Here is a 20685-nt window from a genome sequence, read left to right on the forward strand (position 1 = left end):
TGTATCCTCTGCCCAGACTAAAATGTAAGCAACTTTCTTCTTAACAAAGCTCACATGTCTCAAGGTGCTCCTGCAATTTTGCAGTTGTGTAACTCATTAATGGGAATAGCTGTCTAGTGTATTTCAAGTGTGGCCCAAGGAATATAAGTTTCATATGAAGCTGTTTTCAGGAAGTTTTTTGAGAAATGAGTCTTCTAACAGAAAATATGTTCAGGAATTTAATTTGTTTCTGGTTTTCTGCCATCACTGAATTCTTGTGGACTGGTATACCATCAATCTCTGTAAATGTAATTTGTTGAATGAACATACCATTCTGAACACTACCAGTGAAGGTATGATATGCACATCTAGGAATTTTTGCCCCTTTTGACATGGGACTGAGTAAATCATAAATTGTAGACATGTACATCACTGTTTAATAAGTACACACCTGTTATTTGTAACTTTTTTAATGTCTGCTGATAAGATCCTGTACAATGTACACTGTAAATGGCAAAATTTCAGTACAAAATCAGTATGAGGCATAAAACACCAATATTTACACATATGAACAAATAAAAGTTCTCTTAATCATTTCAAAGTATTCAATATTACAGAGTAATTTGCTCACATTTCTTCATACTTACATGATTTGAAATTCAGTGCAAGAGAAATGCAGTTCTACTTGAGCAAGTGAAGGAATTATCTATTATTATTTCATTGCAGGTGATAAATTATTCCTGATCCTATAAGAGAAGGCAATGTGGTGAAACCAAAGACCCTACATATTTCAGTTGTTCATTATTATGTGCAATTTGAAGAGCTTCAGCTTTAGTAGCAGTCTCTACCACTTTACTGTCAGTCACAGAAGGAAACAGGGAAGGTTTTAATACTAGCTTGGGAATTTATATTTGATAGGTTATTCATGAAAGTCAGTCGGTGTAAAGGGCTGAATGAGTATCATGAAACCCAATATATAGCAACTACTCTACTTCTTACACACAATACATTTCCATACATCAACTGTGCTTATGTTTCAATTTCTTTGTGTTTGTAATATATAAATACTTTGAAAAAATTATTATGGAGTAAAATAAGTCTGCAGCAATTCAAAAAGTGAAAGAATTTTTCTGAAATATGATAATTACACATATTGAGTACCACAGGTAGACATGAACATATTAATTTAGCTTCACTATGTACAAGTGACGGAGATCAGCTGGTTTTTTTTCCCCTTCATGCTGCAGACAAACAACTGTTTATTGTGCAAAGACATTTTCTCACTCAAACAGAACAGTAAGCTAACATTATTTATCAGTGCATAAGCTCATTTCATTATGTTTATTAAACAAATAATTATTGGTCTCAGTTACAACTCAACTTGATTTACCAACACAGGTAAATTCACCTTTTAATCTGTACAGAAAATTGTGACTAGACAGAGTGACTTACAAGCAATGACAAAAATACTGAACCCTATTTATGTATATACACATGACACATTTGGCACATTAAATTTAATATTTAAAAAACTGGAGCTGCTGCTGAAATGTCAATGTTAACTTGTTTTCTCTCATTCAGACAACAATCCACATAAAAAAGCACCACTCGGAACAACACACGTAAGTATTTTCTCACATTTACAATGTCTCTTCCACATGCATTCAAACACTTAAGGAAAATATTCATTCTTCTACACTTAAAGAATACTGACCTATATAAAATATATACATATGATATGTTATAGGGTAATGTCATTTTCTTAAAAATCAAGTCAGACTCTCAGTGCGCCAGTGTGCAACACTCACTGTCACACACTCTTCACTAAACCATAGTGACATTTCGTTTCTTCCTGTCTCCGCTGCTGACAGAGCTTAAAGAGCCCTGCAAGCTAGGATTGAAAGGAACCAGAGATCCATTTCTGTGGTAACCTGCCGAAGTTGAGAACGTACCAGGATGGACACCATAAATAGGGCCAGATGAATATACAGCATTATTACTTGCAGTATATGCTGGAAGTGGTGGAACTGGGGGTGGCATTTGGTTACCACCATTGCCTGATGTTACTTCTTCATCAGCTCGTCCTCCGTATGGGCTGTGCCTTCTCTCATGTTCATGCAGCAGCTGTGATGCAGTCCAGGACTGGTAGGGGCTGAGCGTTCTGCCACCGCGAGTGATCGTGTTGCTTCCACCATTGGATATTGTACTGATGCCACTGACGCTGTTGGTTGATGGAAGAGCGACTACATGTGGTGTCATGTCTCGCTGTTGCTGAAGAAGCTGTTCATGCTGTTGCTGCAACATCTGCTCCTCCTGCTGCAACTGTGACACACTGAATCTCTTCTTTTCTTCAGATATGGTTGCTTCATACTGAGGAGGCATGCTGTCTGGCTGGGGTGGAGGGGCTATTGAATTGTTGCTGTTGCCATTGCTTATGTTGCCTGGTGATGATGGCATAATGGTGACAGGAGTGCTAGGAGAAGTCACTTGCTGTTTACCATTGCTAGTGTGTTTGTCTTTCCCCTTCTGCTTCTTGTCAGAATTGCCATGGCGACGTCGTAGGATGCAAATGTAGCAGTATACAATGAGACAGATGGTCAGCAAAGCCAACCCTCCAACAATGGGCAATATCAGTTCCAGTCCAAAATTTTCTGCTTGGGCTATACCTGGTAACACTGATGCAGCATCTGTATTCTCATTTGGCCATGATGAAATGTCAAAAGTGGAAGTCGGAAGGGTTGTTGGAGGAGGTGGAGGTGGAGGGGGCGATGGAACCATCACATAAACCCAATTTGAAATTGGTCCACTTGCTGGTCCATCAATACTCTCTGCAAATGCTCTCATGCGAATGTACAGTGGCAAATCAAGGAGAGAAGGATTTCGAGTGAAGTCCAATGTGAACGTTGTTTCTGATCCTGGAGTTAATGGAAATGGTGTACCGTAGTTCCATATCTGGCCAACACTATCATAGTGTTCTATGATATCAGAGAGGCTGTGTGCATAACGAATTTCATAGTGTGATACAGGGGTAGAGCCAACGTCTGGTGCCGTCCATGTGAGCCGTGCCTTTAGATCAGTTGGTATTATTCTTGCTCTGAGGTCTCCAATACGCCCCAAAATTGGATCGATACTGATGTCTTCTGGTCCAAACACAGCAGAGATTGGTGGCAGGATCCTCTGGAATGGAGATAGTGGTTGCACAGCAGGGGTGGGCACCACACTGCCACAGCACTCTGAATCTGAAACAAAACAATATATTCAGAGTGATGTGTGAACTTCATATTAAAACAAGATAATTAATGTGATTTCATCAGTGTCTAGTTTCTGTCTGTCCTTCTTTTATCTTCTTATTAACTATTGTCTTTGCCACTCATAATTACTGATGGTTTACAATCACATCTGCTCCTAGTATTACATTACTGAGTATCTTCTTATCCTCCGCTGGCACTGCCATCCATAATTTAAATCTTTTGTGATTTTCTTATTAATCCTCAGATAGTCCTCTTTCCTCCAACTGTTTCTTCTGTTCACGTGGATAAAGGAATTTCTGGTTCCAGAAGCTAGGATTTTTACTAATCTTTTGTTTTACATCAATGCATGCAGCTACCTATTAAGCAGAAGGTTTTTCTGTCCCTATTTGACTTACTGTTACTTACATGTTTGCTCACTCTATTTCTTCCAAGTCTTCCATAACCTCTATACCACAGTTTCCCTCATCTAGCCTCCTTCACCACAGACAGACTTGCTTCCTCTTATCTTTATTTCTCACCCTAATGGTTTTCTTTTTATTAATAACTGAATTATATTATCTTTCTTGAGATATTCACTCTTCCTTCTCTTCATAGTTTATCATCTCTCATCTCATTTTGAATGATCATTGTTGTCCTGATTCTCTGCTGCTCCAGCTTATGGATGTCTATGGCCATTTTGCCACCCATTTAGCCACAACTAAGTTTCTAACTATGTTCTCTCACAACTTTTTATCCCCTTCTTTTTTTAAATTTTTTTCTTTACCGCAACACCACTAACTATGATCCTTCCTGAATCTTTGCTCTGAGTTGTTCTGTTTACAACTTTTTTTACATCTGAGTTAGTAGTAAATTATTTTTGCTATCCGCTAAGTTTCATTCATCAAAGGTAGAAGGCACAGACAAATATTTTGTCTCATTTACAAAAAATGAGACACACACAGTGGATGTAATAAAATTTAGGAAAACCTGTTGCACAAAGAAACAACGTTCCAACTTTTGGCATCAACCTCAACAGTCAATGTGGAAGACATTCAAGAAGTCAGCATTTCAGAGTTAAAATTTAAAAATTCATTGTACCTAAAGGGAAAGTACAAGTAGTTAATAGTTAAATGTAAAAGCAACTAATTTCACACTATATTTAGACAACACTGGGATATAGGAGACATGCATGAAGGTGCCAGTATTTCAGAGGGAACATTTAAAAATTTAGCAGAGGTGTAGGGAAGGCACAAAACATCAGTAGTAAAAGGTACAAAGAACCACTTTCAAAATGTATTTAGATAACGCTGGAAGGTATGAAATATAGGTCTGAAGGAAGATGTCAGATAATTTTTCACAATAAGACATCATTAAAATATTTCCGACAAACCAATTTTTAACGTTCGAAAGAACATTTTACATCAGCTTAATGTTAAAATTTTGATCAGTTACTACATTTGACACTATAGTTGATGTAATTAAGCAGTACTCACATGGTTCAGAAACTGCTATATCTTGCCAGGAATAAGCTGTGTTGCCATTATCCATCACAGAAATTTCAAATGTGTACATTCCCTCTGCCTGTGCAGTAAAGTACCTCGAATATACACCATCACCTTTCGTAATGTCAGGATCTGAAAACATAAAAATTATAAGTATAAATAAAAATTTTAAAAAACTGATCTACTTTCACACATAAAATATGGCTGCGAGATATTGCTTATCACTATGAACTTGAGTTTCTCATTCATTCTGCAGGTACAAGACATGGCAGTTCAGTTGTCTTCCAGTACTACAACTAAGAAAAGTGGAAGTCCAATATTCCCCTTCCATGCACATCCCAATATTCTTAATAAAGTTTCAAACATGAATTTTAAACCCACCTCCACTTCCAGTATCCAAGAGCTCAAATTTATCTCTGTGAGCACCAGAACCATTTTTACCAGGATAAGTTGCAATGACTTCTACTCTGGCTCCAAGCACTGGGTAGTCACCTCGTTTGACCTTTAACATAAACAGAAAACTTATAATTTTGATACACAGAAAATAATATACATTTACAAACACAAATAATTTTTGTTACTTAAATTTCTAAGAACAAGACCTTATTTCAGAAGGGAAAACTGTAAACATTCCTAAATGCAACTTGCTACAATTGGATACTTCAAAAAATGCTTATAATGGGGCAAGCATTTTGCTCCTTTCACAGACAAACTTTTAAGATTTTTGTGGAATTCCATTCCTTTGCACAATTCTACTCCAACGTATGTTTAGTCATAGTTATTGTAAATGTTGTCCTAAAGAATTTTGTAAATACATATGTAGCTGTGTCCAAATTGTGACTCTTCAGGCTTTCCCAATGGATCTGTTGCAAATATGTTTATTGGGTTTGCTGCCAGAATGTATTGTGTAAATCCCAAAATATTTCATCGTTGCACTGCTAGACATCTTCAGGTTGTGGTAATTATCAAAATTGTCAACAGAGACAACTTTTATACTTTACGTCAAGAGCTGGTGGATTAAGAAGTTGAGATGCTTATCTTTGCTTGGTTCTCATGTTTGAGATAAATCATGTACTAAAGAATGGGCTTATAACTCAAAACCTAGGTCATACAAGAATAACAAAGTTTCTGAAACAAAGCTAAAAAACAGTATTATGTAAAATAAGTGTTTCTTACTTGACAGGGCTACAGCTACAATTTCAAACAACAGAATAAAAAAGGTTCTCCTTTTGTGAATCCCATACTACACAGCCAGACTGAACATATCATTTTATGAGAGAAATATAGAAGTATAGGACAGATAACACAAGTATTTGTAAAGTATAAGAGCAGGAGCATAGTTTTATTCAGCACCTCAGGGGACACCAGTTAACACTACCTTTTGAAACACCAGTTAACAATTCTATTTTCTTATATTTAGTATTCAACAGATTAGTGTATGTATATGTTAACTAATTGGACTAGTGCAATATTTGTCTTATCATTGTGAATTAACAAGGATTGTAAAATATGAAGAATAACCAGCTCTTCAGCAGCAACTGAGCAGCAGTGCTGCTGCATAGTGGTAGCAGTCAGCATGGGCCAATGCGGTGGTGTCACTGCCACAGTACAGGTTGTTCTTCATATTTCAGTGTCCCTCTTAATTCATAGTGATTAAGTAATGCTCTATCAAATGAGTAGGTAAAATTCTGCTATAAAAATAATTTCATTTGTAAAGTGAAACAAACTGGCATTTTGCTACGATACCAGGCATCACATGAAAGATGTGAGCAGTATTCATTGCGGCGACAACAGCTACACACTACAAAAATTAAATTGCAAATATCTGCCAAAATATCACCAAAAATACACATGACAGGTCTTATGTGAGACATGCCATACATATGGTACTAAGATCAGCAGTTTTATTTTTATTTATTTAAAATCTTTTAGTACTTGTAAGGAAACTGCTGTAGAACAGTGTGTACTGGTGTCCTCATTTCTGAATTTCCCTACATCTAGGCCTTACTAAAGTAATATATTCAACAGAAAAAGCAACGAAGTTACATTTAGCGATATGAAATTTCATACACAATGAACTGCCAGTTTTCAGATGGTTCAAGTGCCTATTACTATCTGTGATGCTTTGGTTTTCTGACAAAAGAAAACTCATTGACAGCTCTCTGCTTGGAATCTCCTATACAGACGCCATTTTGGGAGCTACGTATAGCACCACCACCTACTGGAACTTCAATAAAATTATAGGGGCTCATGCAGAAATATTCCATGATGTTCCACAACAGATTCCTCTTTTTTAACTGGAAAAAACTTTTAAATGAGAAAAAAGTGTTTCCTTTCTCACTGAACGCCCTTAAATTTACTTGTTTGCATCTCCTGATATGGCATACCTAATCAGTATGCAGTTTAATATACAAATTTATTCTTATGACAAATATAATAATAAAAATAACTAAAAATTATGAATTAAAAATCTGTGAACAAATTCCATAGTCCAGTGGCCTTCACCCTCAACTCACCTCAGTGTATAAAATTAGTGGAGTTTTTCCTTCACTAGTCCACGCCCGAGCTCGCACAACAAGTGAAGATCGTGTCCTTGGTGTTGCCATGACTTGAACAAAATGTGGTTGAGGATTTCCAGGAAATCTTTCTATTTCATATGTCCAGGTTCCAGTCTGTTCAAACAAAAGATAATGCTATATTTCTTGTTTACATTAATTTCTGCAAGCATTGTTCAATCATTTATCATATGATTTAAATGTAGTGCTTTGCTGAAAATTTGTCTTATGTCATGACAAAATACTTTTCTTATTCATTATCTTTTATTCATAACTTGATGTTAAGTATCTACAAACAGTTCAGTTTTTTTTTCCTGGTGAAAAATGATGTATAGGGACTTATATCATAAGAGACACATATTGAGAGTAGCTATGTTAGGGAAATTTACTAACTTTGGATGTGTCAGACACCAGTGACTGGGATGAGCCTAGCAGAACTATCTGGTACATTTTAAAACCTGTGAGGACATTTCTTGTGTTCAATAGCATTTAGAAATGAGCAGTGAACCCACAGCTTTGAAAATGAACCAAGAGGAACTAAAGAATGAATAACAGTGTTGATTGTCTTGTCCATATAGCTCCAGAAAATGCAGTTGCCATGGCTCCAAAAGTTTTGATACCTCACGGAATGTCTCTTCTGTCATTATACAGTTACTGTAGAAGTGAAGGGTGGACCCATTTGCTAGGAATATTTCATTGTAACTGTGTGAGTGGTATAAATAGTGCATAACAGGTACACAAAGAAAGAGAGACTTCACAGCAAGAATGTGAATTATGTTTGTTAATTTACAGTCTGCTATGCATCGCTCTGTGACTTATCCACAAGTACACTGTCAGGAAAAATGGTCTGCATGAGAAAAATACATCTGAAACAGTGAAATCTTTGACCCAGGATGATGGTTCACTTTTATGTAAAATACCATAACCAATCCTTTTTGTTGATTACAGTGGTTACTCTGAGATCAAATGATAATTGCAGACTATAACACAGAAAACTCTAAAATAGAAAAAAAGGTGTGCAAGAATTTCAGGAGCTGAATGGTACATATTCCATTAGCTAAAATAATAATAATAATAATAATAATAATAATAATAATAATAATAATAATAATAATAATAATAATAATGATGATTATAATCATAATAATAATAATAATACAAGATTTCTATTGTCATTATCTATAACTATCATCTTAATCTGGAATGTTTGCTTTATGCAATCATTGTTTGAGAGAATCTTCCTGGCAGATTAAGACAGTGTATCGGACCGAGACCCAAACTCGGCACCTTTGCCTTTTGTGGACAAGTGCTCTAGCAACTGAGCTACTCAAATTGTTTGAGAGCTTCATATGTAACATCACTTACTTAAATATACAAACAGGTCATAAAGTCTTAAATGTGGAAGCTTCATTGTTATCCTGGTCTCTTTTTTCTGAACTACTGCCCATTCCCTATCGCCCCCCATACTTTTATTGTTTTAGTTATCTCTTAAATATATGCAATTAAATATGTACTAATTTTGTTCCAATAATCTCACTCTAAAAATCTTCAAGTAAGTTTTATAAAATTTTCATTAGCTAGTAAATTTACAATGAGTTATTATAAACCCGAACTAATGTTAAAGTTAAAGTAACCTAATTTTTTAACATGTAATTGTTTGATGCATCAAAAAAGAAACACTGAGACAGCATATTATTTTACAGAAATGACAATTCACTGACCTCATTTAGATTTGCTGGAAGTGTAAGCATTTTGAAAGACAATAATGAATCTGATCTCCTTGAATAAACTATCTGTGAAGGACTTGTGAGGGACATTCTTCTTATTAAAGGCATTTCTGAGTTGTGGGTATACACATTAAACTGTGCAGGCTCGCCAAGCGATTCTTCCAAAACGAAACTGCCAGTCACACTGCTACGGCCGTCATCAGAAAGTTCACGGCGATGAACCTGTAAAGTACATAATTATGTTTCATTTTAACTGCTGGAAACTACTTTTAGATCCATGTCTGCAAATGCAACCAACTGATGCATAACCATATTTATTCCATGAACAACAGCATATATCATAATTTATTATGTTAAATTGTCATACTTTTTATCTGAGACTAACTTGTAAGATACGACTTGAAAAAACAGACTAACAAGCATAGAAAAAATCATATTATCAACATTTTAGACAGGAGAAGAGTGTGTACACATCAGCTAGGGAAGAAGGAATAGTGGGGATGAGGCATGCCATTTAGGAAACACTCATGTGAATCTCTTGCTATCAGAATTTTAAAAGTATTCCTTCATCAGTTGAAGAAAAGGGAACAGAGAATAGCAAAGGTATAATGTGCAAGTACTAGAGGGAAGTGAAAGTCACTCCAAATACTTCATTAGGAGAAACAAGCAAGAAAGTTGCTTTCTCAGGAGGAAATTTCCAAAAGCTAGAGACTCAACTGAGATTTTTCCAATAGTGGCTCGTGAGCTGTGCTCCAAAAGTTACTGTTTTGCCTCTTCTATATTGAAATTTAATTGAAATCAAAATTTGGTATTATCAGAAGGCATGGTCCTTACTAAGAACATAAAATACTCACCTCAATTGGCATTACACCTGGTCTGCCTTCATAGTATTGAGAAGCAATGCTGAATAGGATATTAGCCAATTTGAAGTACGTTGTAACATAAGAAGTGGCCATATTATAACGTTGTTCCTGAACTGTAAAAGCTTCCCCTCCTGTAGCATGAGCAAGTGAATTCAAGGGGGCTGATCTTGCTATGTTTGGATAATTTATTGTAACCAGCCTCACACCAAAACTGACAGCACGAGGCAGTAAAGCATTGAGTTCTGTGACGTGATCCATGCCAGGTGCAATAATTATGACAACAGAACTTGCAGGTCCTGCTATAGTAGCTCTGTCCTTCAGCATCTAGAACGAAAGTACACACATAAATGATTAGCTGCTGATACAGTAAGTACTGTAGCTTGGTGCTACAGTGAATCACATTTTTGCTTTAAAATAATCATAAAAATAATAATAGTAATAATAACAATTATCTTTGTTGATTTTAAAAAGGTCTTTGATTCTGTTGACAGAGAAACACAGACAAAATAATTCTAGAATTTGGTGTAAAGTCTAAATTAGCAAATCTAATTCATGAAACATACAGATACAGGGGATAGAATGAAATTTGCAAGAAAAACAATTGTCTTTCAAAACACATGCAGGTGTAAGCAAGGTCCCCAATTCTTTTTCACTGTGTTCTAGAAAAAATATTGAGAATTTTGAATACAAAAGTGAATGAATATAAGATTACACAAATAGGGTTGGGAAATGAAAACAAAAATATTACAACAATGTCTCACAATTACAGATGACTTTGCTATACTTTCTGACAATGTGACATCTGCAGTAATACAAATTAAGCTTTTAGGTGAAATAGATAGTATATAAAATATGTGGCATAACTGAAGATCTTTACAATAAAAAGTTTTTTCTAAAAATTCAAAAATAATACAGTAAAATACCATAGTGAAGCAAGAACATCTATTTGCAAGTGACTGTCTAGCATTAACTACAATTTAGGTAACTTGGAAATGCCAGAATTTCTGTATACAAACCAATGTATAGCATTAAACTACAATCTAGTAAACGAGAAATACCAGTTAAGTGAATCACGAGGAACATATAGGCCCACGGAAAACTATGGTATGTTGGAAATTACAATTTAACAAAGAAATTTATCAAAACATAGGGAACATCTCAGAAGTAATGAGAAAAGGAAAACTGGAATTATTTGGACATTTATATCAAGTGCAAGACAGTAGATTAACAAAAAAAAAATTTCAAATATTTGTCCAATAAAAAGTCAACATCAGGTTGGATCCACAAAATAAAAAAGGATTTCAGAAAAAGTAATATTAAAGCCATAGAAGCAAATGACAGAAGTGCTTAGAGAGTAAGTATTGAATAAGGAAGAATTCCTTGATAGAAGGTTGGAAAAAAAAAGAAAGAAAGAAAGAAAAGCTAGTCTGAAGCGGTCAGAAGACAGGAAGAAAAAGTATGGTTAGTCAATGGAAGAGTACTGGGAGAAAACAAAGAACAAGGGACTGAAATCAGCACGTGGTTTTTAGTTGGTCCACCCAAGAAATTAATAATAATATAGTGATAACAACATACCAGTTTTGCAATTGCAATTGCTTTCATTCATCTTTTATATTCTTAAACAAATCGTAGTAGAAAAGCATCAGTATGCAATTCAAGGCAATTACAGTAAAAGTTACAGCAAGGGAATAAACAGTAGCGCAAAGAATATACACTAAAGATACTAAAATTTCCTTTTATCTCTACTGTATCTGCAATGACAGTCTATCAATAAATTCTGGTGTATCATAGAAGACATCATCCAGAGCAATCAGATACTGGGAAAATTAAGACAAATAAGTGTTTTTTGGAGACTAGCAGTAACATCGCTGGGGTGTGGGGAGGGAAGGTGGGAGAAGAATTTAGACAGGCAAAAGCAGAGGAACGACATACATTCCATAAGGGACAGAAAACTGGCAGATGGGTGGCTTCTCTGTCTTTCACTGTGTCATTTCTTTAGCATCTCATCTATCCTCATACATTCAGCCTCCCTTGAGAAGAGATGCCATTTCCTTTTCGAACCAGCTCTGGATGTCACAATTCTGGTGACAGCTACGTTAGTAACCTTCTCCATGCCAACATGTGTTCACATTTATATTTTACTTTTTTAATTATTTCGCTCTAAAATCACTTGCAAGTCATGTATAAAGAGGTACTATTTCAGTATGGGAGTACTTACATCGAGAGCCTCTCGGACACCACAATGCAGGCAACCTGCCGAATGGGATTCTCCTGGTGTGTAAGGAATGGTTGCAGCTAGAAAATCCCTCGTAGTCACACTGGTTAGCTCAGATAGCCGATGTACTCGATTTGATGCAGTTTCATTGCAAAGAACGAGACCAACTTCTGTGTTAGCTGGGAGATCGTATACCAGCCATTTACGAACTGCTGTACGTAGGAACACCCAAGATTCCCTGACGTGCATGGCCATTGTCTCCTCGACAACCAGAACATATCTGGTCAGTTTCCTCTTTTTGTACAAGACAGATGGAGTTGTATTTGTCATGACGGATGCATCACCAACACTGTAAATATTAAGACATGTAATTTAATGATCCTAGAATGTGGTAAAATTGTACGTTTCTGATATCTGCAGCTTCCATTTACAAAAAGTTTCTGCATACGTAATAACAACATTAAATGCTATTTCTGTGAACTGCAGAAGAAACGCAGTTTTTCTTGTGTTATATACACAGCCGCGCGGGATTAGCCGAGCAGTCTGTGGCACTGCAGTCATGGACTGTGCGGTTGATCCCGGCAGAGGTTCGAGTCCTCCCTTGGGCATGGGTGTGTGTGTTTGACCTTAGGATAATTTAGGTTAAGTAGTATGTAAGCTTAGGGACTGATGACCTTAGCAGTTAAGTCCCATAAGATTTCACACACATTTGAACATTTTGTTATATACACATACAAAATTCGCCTTATACTGACCTGTTGATAAAATCTGGGTGTTGAAGGATGACATCCATCACACTTCTCCTTTCGCATATGAGATTGTGTTTTGTCGGAGCATGTTTATTGTGCGTCTGGGAGTCACAGAATTTTGTGATGTGTGGAGATTCAGAAGCGAACATAATTGATGATTTTGCATCAGCATGAACCATGTTGCTTGTATTGTATACAAGATTAGGATCATCACATATCCTGAAATAAAAACCAAATTTGTTATTCGAGTCATTGAAGTTTTCATGAAACCTGAGTTTGTATTGAGTATTAATTTCGAATCCAGAAAATACGATGTACCGGTATTTATGTGACAGAGGTGCACAGAGTATATTATTAACGTATAACTGTAACATATGTATTTGCACCATTCATCTACTGTACTTAATAACTGACGAGAAAATTCTCAGACACAAATTATATTTTTCAATCTATGCCAGTCTGAAACAATGCACATTGCACGTTGATCATTAAAGTAACATAGTGGATATTTACCCCATGTCTGCTATTGGCAAGTCAGAACAGCCGGTCACTTTACTCTTATTCTGATCGCCGTAGTAGCAAGTGGGGTAGACTGAGTCGCCGTGATATCCAGTTTCATCGAACACTCCATACCTGTACTTGGTCCACTCTCTCACCAGAGAGCGGGCTGTTGAGAGAATAAAAACAAAGTATATTAGTCATCATTTTTTTGCGTTCGTGAGTTTGGGAAAAAGAAAATTAATGAAATTTACATGTAGAGAGAATGTAATGCTACGCTGTATCCATTGGCGTCCGCAGAAATTTGTTCGGGAGGGTGCGGGCAAGGTTCTAAAATTGGCATTTTATATTATACGGTTGTTTCCAAAAGCGACAGTACGGTCTCACTGCGATCATCCAGGTAATACTAGCGCACATTTGGTTAAAAAAAGGATGTAGCGGAATCACTGTAAATCACTTGTAAAAATGTATGAGAATTATGTGACGAATAATAATTGTGCTCCAGATTTGAGGAGCAACTAACCCTCACCCTCCCTCTTGCGGACGCCTATGGCCAAATCATGTGCAAGACGTAATATTGCAATGAAAGAAGTTGCTAAGTTAAGTGTGCTAGTTAAAAATCAATCATAAGTCTCTGTACAGAAGTGAATCCAGTAACGGTTATTATTGGTGTCTTCACTGTCGAGAAATTACGGCTTTGGCGGAAATCTGACAACAGGTACAGACTTGCCCCAAAATTCAGAACTCATATATAAGAATCCAAAAAGTTTTATATTGTTGCAGCCGCATTTCATATTTCTGTAATACGAGAGCGGCAGTGAGCAAACAGGCAAATTGGCGACATGTGCCGGAAAAGCATATGTGGTGCGTAAAACTCATTCGCACAGTTGGCCGTAATAAAGAGTATAACGACACTTCAGAACGAAGTTCGACATAGGTCCACCAAGTGTCAACCCCATTCGGCGATGGAATACAAAGTTGAAAGCTTCAGGATGCCTCAGCAAGGGGAAATCAATGGGTCGAGCTGCAGTGAATGAAGAAACGATTGACAGCGTGTGGGCAACTCAGGCATATAGCCCACAGAAGTCGACAACAGAGACAGAGAGAGCGACAGACAATGCATTTACATGCGACACGTCTTCCGCAAGACTAAAACCGAATTGCGGAAACCGTTTTTCGCTGTCGCGTTTACCTGTGAAGCCCTGAAGCGGATTAGCTAGCCCTGTTAAATATGGCGCCTGGAAAACAGCTCTTACAGTTTGTGATTTAGCCAGCACAATCGCTATTTATCTTCAATTAGACGAGATATAAACAGCTTCAGTCTAATATTTCTACTTATCCTTCACCGTACAAGAAGCCACTCCGTCCATATTAGCCGAAAATTTGTAAAAACAAGACGAACTCTGACAGCCCAAGCACGTTTCAAAACCAGCTGCTTTTACATAGGAGCGAAAATCGATTGCGAAATTGTAAAACCGGCAACCAGAAGCGGATTTCCAGAATCGATTTGTATACCCACCCAGAAGCGGTATTGGGAAATCGGTTAACGAAATCCTGTTTTGGGAGCCCCACATAAACGGGTAAGTGTGGACTTAATCTACCAACAGGGATGGTGCTCCATCCCACTTCCATCATGATGATACTGAATCCTTAAACAGGAAACTGAGAAGCCGACGGGTCGGTCGTAGTGTGGTTGATAATCAACAATTCATGTCATGGCCTTCACCTTCTTTCAACTAAACCCCGTGCGATTTTTTGTGCGGAAGTAAATGAAAGATTCGGTGTTTACGCCTCCTGTACAAACAAACCTACCAGAACTACAAGTTCGCATCAACAGTGCTTTTGAACAGACTGATAGGGACATACTGCGCCGAACATGGGAAGAACGTGATTATCCACTAACCTGCAGAATCAGTAGGGGACACATATGGAATACTTGTAATATGCCAAAACAAAAACTTTTTAGTTTTTCTATGTATATGTAAAGTCCTGTGACAGTACGAGAAGTTGTATAGCTACAGCAAATCTGTAAAATCGTTTCAGTCATTTACAGTAAGTTAATAACCTTGTATTTTAATTCGTTGTTGGCCACCGCAATAACAGCCGCCACAAGGCGAATACAGATGTTTTTGATATCCATTAGTAGATTTCGCTATTGGACTTAAAAAGTTTCTCTCTCTCTCTCTAAGAACCTTGCTAATAAAGACTGTGTCCACTGAGCGAGGTAGCTCATTGGTAGTATACTGAAATGGCATCTGGGAAGACCATTATTCAAATCTCCTTTCGGCCATCTACATTTAATTTTTTCCTTTGATTCATTAAATCACTTAAGGCAGCCGCTGGGATGGCTTCGTTGAAAAATGACACGGCCGATTTCTTTCGCCATTCTTACTCAATGCGGACTTCTACTCTGCATGTACTGGGCTCGTCGTCACTGGCACTATTGGTTGTTTGATTGATTTGGGGGGGGGGGGGGGGGAGAGGAACAAACAGCGAGATCATCGGTCACTGGCACTACTGTAGTGTCTGAGGATAGGAATAGAATGCCTTACATGTTATTGTGTATAAAGCTGATGACATGCTTCCCTTCATGGGTATTCTACCACGGAATTGCCTCCGCAGTTACAATAGCCAAATAACTGTTTTACCTATACGATAACAGCGTACATGCTTGAGGGTAAAGTACGCTGTCTAAAACCTGATTGATGGCAAAGCATCTTTGTTAAAGAGACCTTAGCATCCCATTTCAGCTTCTTCCAGTCTGTTCCTACAATTTCCTTTCTGCAGCCCACCTTTCATTTCTCACTTCAGAAATGTTCTTGTAATGATATCAAAATCTGATACCGGCAGACATATTTTACAAAAAACAACTCTCTTCTACTACAACTGTTATTTCAGCTTGTTTTATCCATACCGTGTAATTTCGCTTCCTAGACTACACAGCTGGATAAATGTGTAGTGTGTTATTATCCTCCCATCTACCATTATTACTTTTGTCTTTCGCAGATGAATGTGGAAAAGGAATGAACCCACCACAATACAAACTGCCTACAAGTATTGTTACCTATTTGTCTAATTAATCGGAATGAAAAAGTGTAGAATGTCATAATAATAGGAGAGTGTATTGGAAAATTTTGCGTTTTCGGCTCGGGTATGCAGACTAATAACAGATAGGAATATACGAAAAGTAACTATATCTTCCTTTATTTCTTAATAAAAGACTTCTCATGGAATATAATTTAAGATCCAAACAATTCGTTTGTCTGTAACCAACGGTATAGGCAAAAACGTATACATCACGCAATCAATATTCATTTCTCGTGAATGCCTCTCGACAATCGCTCCGCCAGTACACAAGAGTGTAACAAGTGCTGAAGACAGTTTAATGACACCTCGCAGAACTACTGCTAAGGAGTCAAGATTAGCGAAGTGAGTTACATATCCGACTCACTTGTCTTCTTTTTATGTCGCCTCATCAGATTCTTCTTCATTGACACTGACGCGTTTCGCAGTCATTATTTACAGAATGTTAGGAAGAAATGGAATGTTGGTGATCTTATCTTGAAGAATTAAACATTGTATATTAAATCAGAATATAGATTTGTGTAATCGTATTTCATGTCCTTGAGAGAATTAGTGGACTGTATTTGTATCTGAATAGGTTTAGGAACTTTTAATTTGTTACGAACCTAAGTTCTTTCCTTCTAATAGCTGACGGTAACTCAAATAGATGAAGTCTCCGGGCTGCCCACATCCTTGTGATTGCTGTGTCCAAGTACTGTCTCCGAACACGGGATGCGGGACGCTGACCCGGACATCTGCTGTTTCGCCGCTAGAAGTTGTCACGTAGCGGGGTGAGCAACTGTCGGCCCAGGCGTCAGGGAGCAGCACCGTCACTGTCCTCAGGTAAGCTCTGCCCTCTAGCGCCGCGTGGAGGAACTGCGAGGCGCCGGCCAGTGAAATCTGGAAATAACACAAGCGCAATACGTTAATGGAAATGTTAACTACTATTATGAAGTACGCTTATCTTTCAAATTCGAAACTTGATGATCATATGGATACTGTAACAATGAGCTTCAAAGGAAATCATGTTTTGTTTGAAATATTCTGACTGAAATGAACAAAAGATATCGTTCGAATTCGGATAATTGCTAAGATACATAACATCAAAAATTGGTGAAGAGTTCTGGTTTGAAGACACTGCCACCCCGCTGGAAGCCTGAGAACTCGTCACCAGCTGTATACGCCGGGAAAGCATACATCCATATTTAACATCAATAACGCCAAACACATTTTAGGTCCACTTACGGGCAGTGGTAACAATAAAGAGGAATTGAGATTACTTTTCGCAGATGACGTGGTGTAATTAATACTGGCAGCGGAAAATTAGCTGATAAATGAGAATTTATTCTGATGAGACAAAAAGCTCTGAATGAAGTGGCTAACGAACGATTTGTGCGATGTGCGTATACGGTGAGTTCACAATAAATACATTATCGAATGTAGGCAATGAAAAAGCCACGTAACTCAATTTTGTTAAATTTTACAGAAAAGCAAAAACTGGTTTTTTAAAAATATGTTAAGTTGTATAATGTTACTATACGTGTAACTGTACAGTAGAATCTTAGTTGTTGACAGATTAGAGAAATCCGGGCACTTTCAAATCTCTCTTTGATATTGGCGTTACGGGTTACCGATGTCACGAGGTTTTCACAGGCAGAAGGATTCACGTTTTACAGGCAGAAGGATTCACGAGATTTTAATTGTTTGCCATCCACATTTGAAATATAGTTAATGTACCACGGAGAGTCGCTTGCCTTCTTCTAGACGAAACTGGAATACCAGTAAATCTCCGTTTCTTTAACACATTTCAATCGCTGTCCGTAGAAACTACGAGCGCGCATTTATTGCCGTTAACTGTCGGCGCTCGGAGAATCTGTAGTTCTCTTTATCGCAAACGTTTATTGTAAAAGTTTATTGTAATAGTTTGACTGAAGAGGAAATTCTGAGGCTGCTCGAAAAATCTGGATCTGAAATTGACGATGATGTGTTTGAAACTGAAATAGTTCTTCTGAAATACATGGTGATTATAATGGTCAGTCATTGTGTTTAGGTATCATAATTATATTCTCGGCAGTTTCAGTGACACATATCATTTATTTTGAAGGTAACAACGAGTGTACCGAAAATGAAAATGGGCCATCAGATGTATTAAAAGAGTGTGAAGCTCCCATTCAACGAGGCAGAGGCAGAATACAACAGCAGGAGTCCCAAAGCAACGTTGTTGACTGGGTAAATGACGATGTTCAACATCAATTACCGCTGTTTGAAGGCATAAGTAATGTCTTGGCACCTTTGAACGCCGAAAGCAGTGAATGTGATTGTCGGAGCGTCTTTGTTGACCCAAACGTCAAAAAAACATAAAGACAGAAACAAACCGCTACGCTGCAGCAACAGTTTCCAAATTGCGGAGGCAAAATAAGATAACTTCCACATGTCACTTTGGGCCAATTAGTCTGCCGTGAAACTACATGAGATGTATCAGGTTTTTGCTATAATTATTTACATGTGCCTTGTATACAAACTAAATGTTACGGACTATTGGAGCAATGAGCTAATGCTGATTCCTCTTCACCTGCAAAAATCACGAAAAGAGACAGATTTAGGTCAATTCACTTTATGCTTCACGTGAATAACAATGATAATTACATACGAATGGTCCTATAAACAAAATCCGACCTTTTTTTTTTTTATAACTTTGTACTGAAAAGCAAGAACAGTTTTTATCCTGGCGAGACTCTCACAGTTGATGAAGGTTTATGTCCATTCAGAGGGAGAATTCGATTTCGGGTATATATCAAGAACAAACGGAGCAGGTATGGTATAAAATTTTTCATTCTAAGTGATTCAGCAACAGGATATGTTTTGAACAGTGAAGTGTGCATTGGTGCAGGTGAAAAAGACAACAGTGCTGATTCAGTGGTGCTACGTTTGTGCAACAGTTATCTACGTAAGGGTCACACACTGTACATGGAACGGTTTTATACTTCTGTAAAATTATTTGGAAGATTTTTTGATGAGGGTACATCTGCTGTTGGCACAGTAATGAGAAACAGAAGAGGCCTGCCACAGGAATCCAAACAGAATAAACTAAGAAGAGGTGAAGCAGTATTCAAGAGAAAAAATTCCGTGCTAGCGCTTCACTGGAGAGATACTAGGAAAGTGTTTGCCCTTTCTACCAAAGATAGAATGACAAGTAGTGTTACAAAGACAAAATCCAAGGCTGGAATGGTAGAAAAACTGAAGCCTGATCTCATACTTGATTATAATAAAAATAAAACCGGCGATCATGGAGATCAACTAGTGACCTACTATTATTTTCAACGACGAACAATGAAATGGTGGAAAAAGGTATTTTTTTCATGTAGGTATTTATGATGTACGTGGTCAATTCTTAAGCCGCGCGGGGTAGCCGTGCGGTCTCAGGCGCCTTGACACGGTTCGCGCCACTTCTCCCGTCGGTGGTTCGAGTCCTCCCTTGGGCATAGGTGTGTGTGTTGCCCTTAGCATAAGTTTGATTATGTTAGATTAAGTAGTGTGTAAGCCTTGGGACCGATGACCTCAGCAGTTTGGTCCCAAAGAACTTATCACAAATTTCCAATAAAAGGAAGGAAGGAAGGCAGTCAATTCTTACATTCTGTACAAGAATCTTCGGCCTGTCTCTCACAAACGAACCAGCTTGTTTAGTTGCATGGTGAACCTGGGAAAACAAATACTCGAGCAACCAGGTGAAGCTTTCAACGAAGATGAAAAGCAGTGTTCAGCAGCAAACAGGCTAACAGCAAGGCATTTCCCCACTCACGTCCCATCGACAACAAGCAAGAAGTATGCATCAAGATACGGCATTGTTTGCTCTGAGAAGGGCGCACACAGTACTGGCAAACGAATGAGAAGGGAGACCACATGATGGTGTGAAGAATGTAATGTAGGATTGTATCTGACTGTTTCAAGCAATACCACACAAAGACAAATTTTGCTCAAAGAAAAGAGCTGTATAACTTCAATGAAATAGTTTTGTACATTTATTTTATAGTAAATTCTGATGTATTGCAATTACAAACTGTTTTCCACCTCTGAATCTTTTAATTATCAAAATAGAATGATTCTGTAAATATGTGATATGTTTCAAAAAACTTCAAACAAATGTTGAGATGTAGGATGACAAACAAACATCAGTTGATAGGTTTTGCTTTTCTTCATTTTCTTTTGGTCAGGAGTCATGCAAAAAAGGTGCAAAAGTGTACGACTTCTAATGGATTGCAGCAGTCCCTGTGGCCCGACTGCAATGTGTTAAATAAAGAATCGAA

The 20685-nt window shown here is 37.5% G+C and overlaps 1 protein-coding gene across 1 annotated transcript in view; it reads right to left on the minus strand.

Moving 5' to 3' along the window:
• Positions 1 to 439: 439 nt before the first annotated feature.
• LOC126166820 (calcium-activated chloride channel regulator 1-like) overlaps positions 440 to 20685 on the minus strand; it is a 385244-nt gene continuing 364998 nt past the window's right edge. The window contains exons 2-11 of the mRNA XM_049920433.1: positions 17008 to 17281; positions 13334 to 13487; positions 12827 to 13039; positions 12075 to 12420; positions 9848 to 10180; positions 8988 to 9215; positions 7228 to 7383; positions 5093 to 5213; positions 4703 to 4843; positions 440 to 3218 (exon numbers count right to left, since the gene is read on the minus strand). Of these exons, the coding sequence (XP_049776390.1) occupies positions 1804 to 3218; positions 4703 to 4843; positions 5093 to 5213; positions 7228 to 7383; positions 8988 to 9215; positions 9848 to 10180; positions 12075 to 12420; positions 12827 to 13039; positions 13334 to 13487; positions 17008 to 17281 (3381 nt within the window). The 3' untranslated portion in view covers positions 440 to 1803. The remainder of the gene's footprint in view (positions 3219 to 4702; positions 4844 to 5092; positions 5214 to 7227; positions 7384 to 8987; positions 9216 to 9847; positions 10181 to 12074; positions 12421 to 12826; positions 13040 to 13333; positions 13488 to 17007; positions 17282 to 20685) is intronic.

Source organism: Schistocerca cancellata, chromosome 1 (assembly GCF_023864275.1).
Source record: "Schistocerca cancellata isolate TAMUIC-IGC-003103 chromosome 1, iqSchCanc2.1, whole genome shotgun sequence".
Taxonomy (NCBI): Eukaryota; Metazoa; Arthropoda; class Insecta; order Orthoptera; family Acrididae; genus Schistocerca; species Schistocerca cancellata.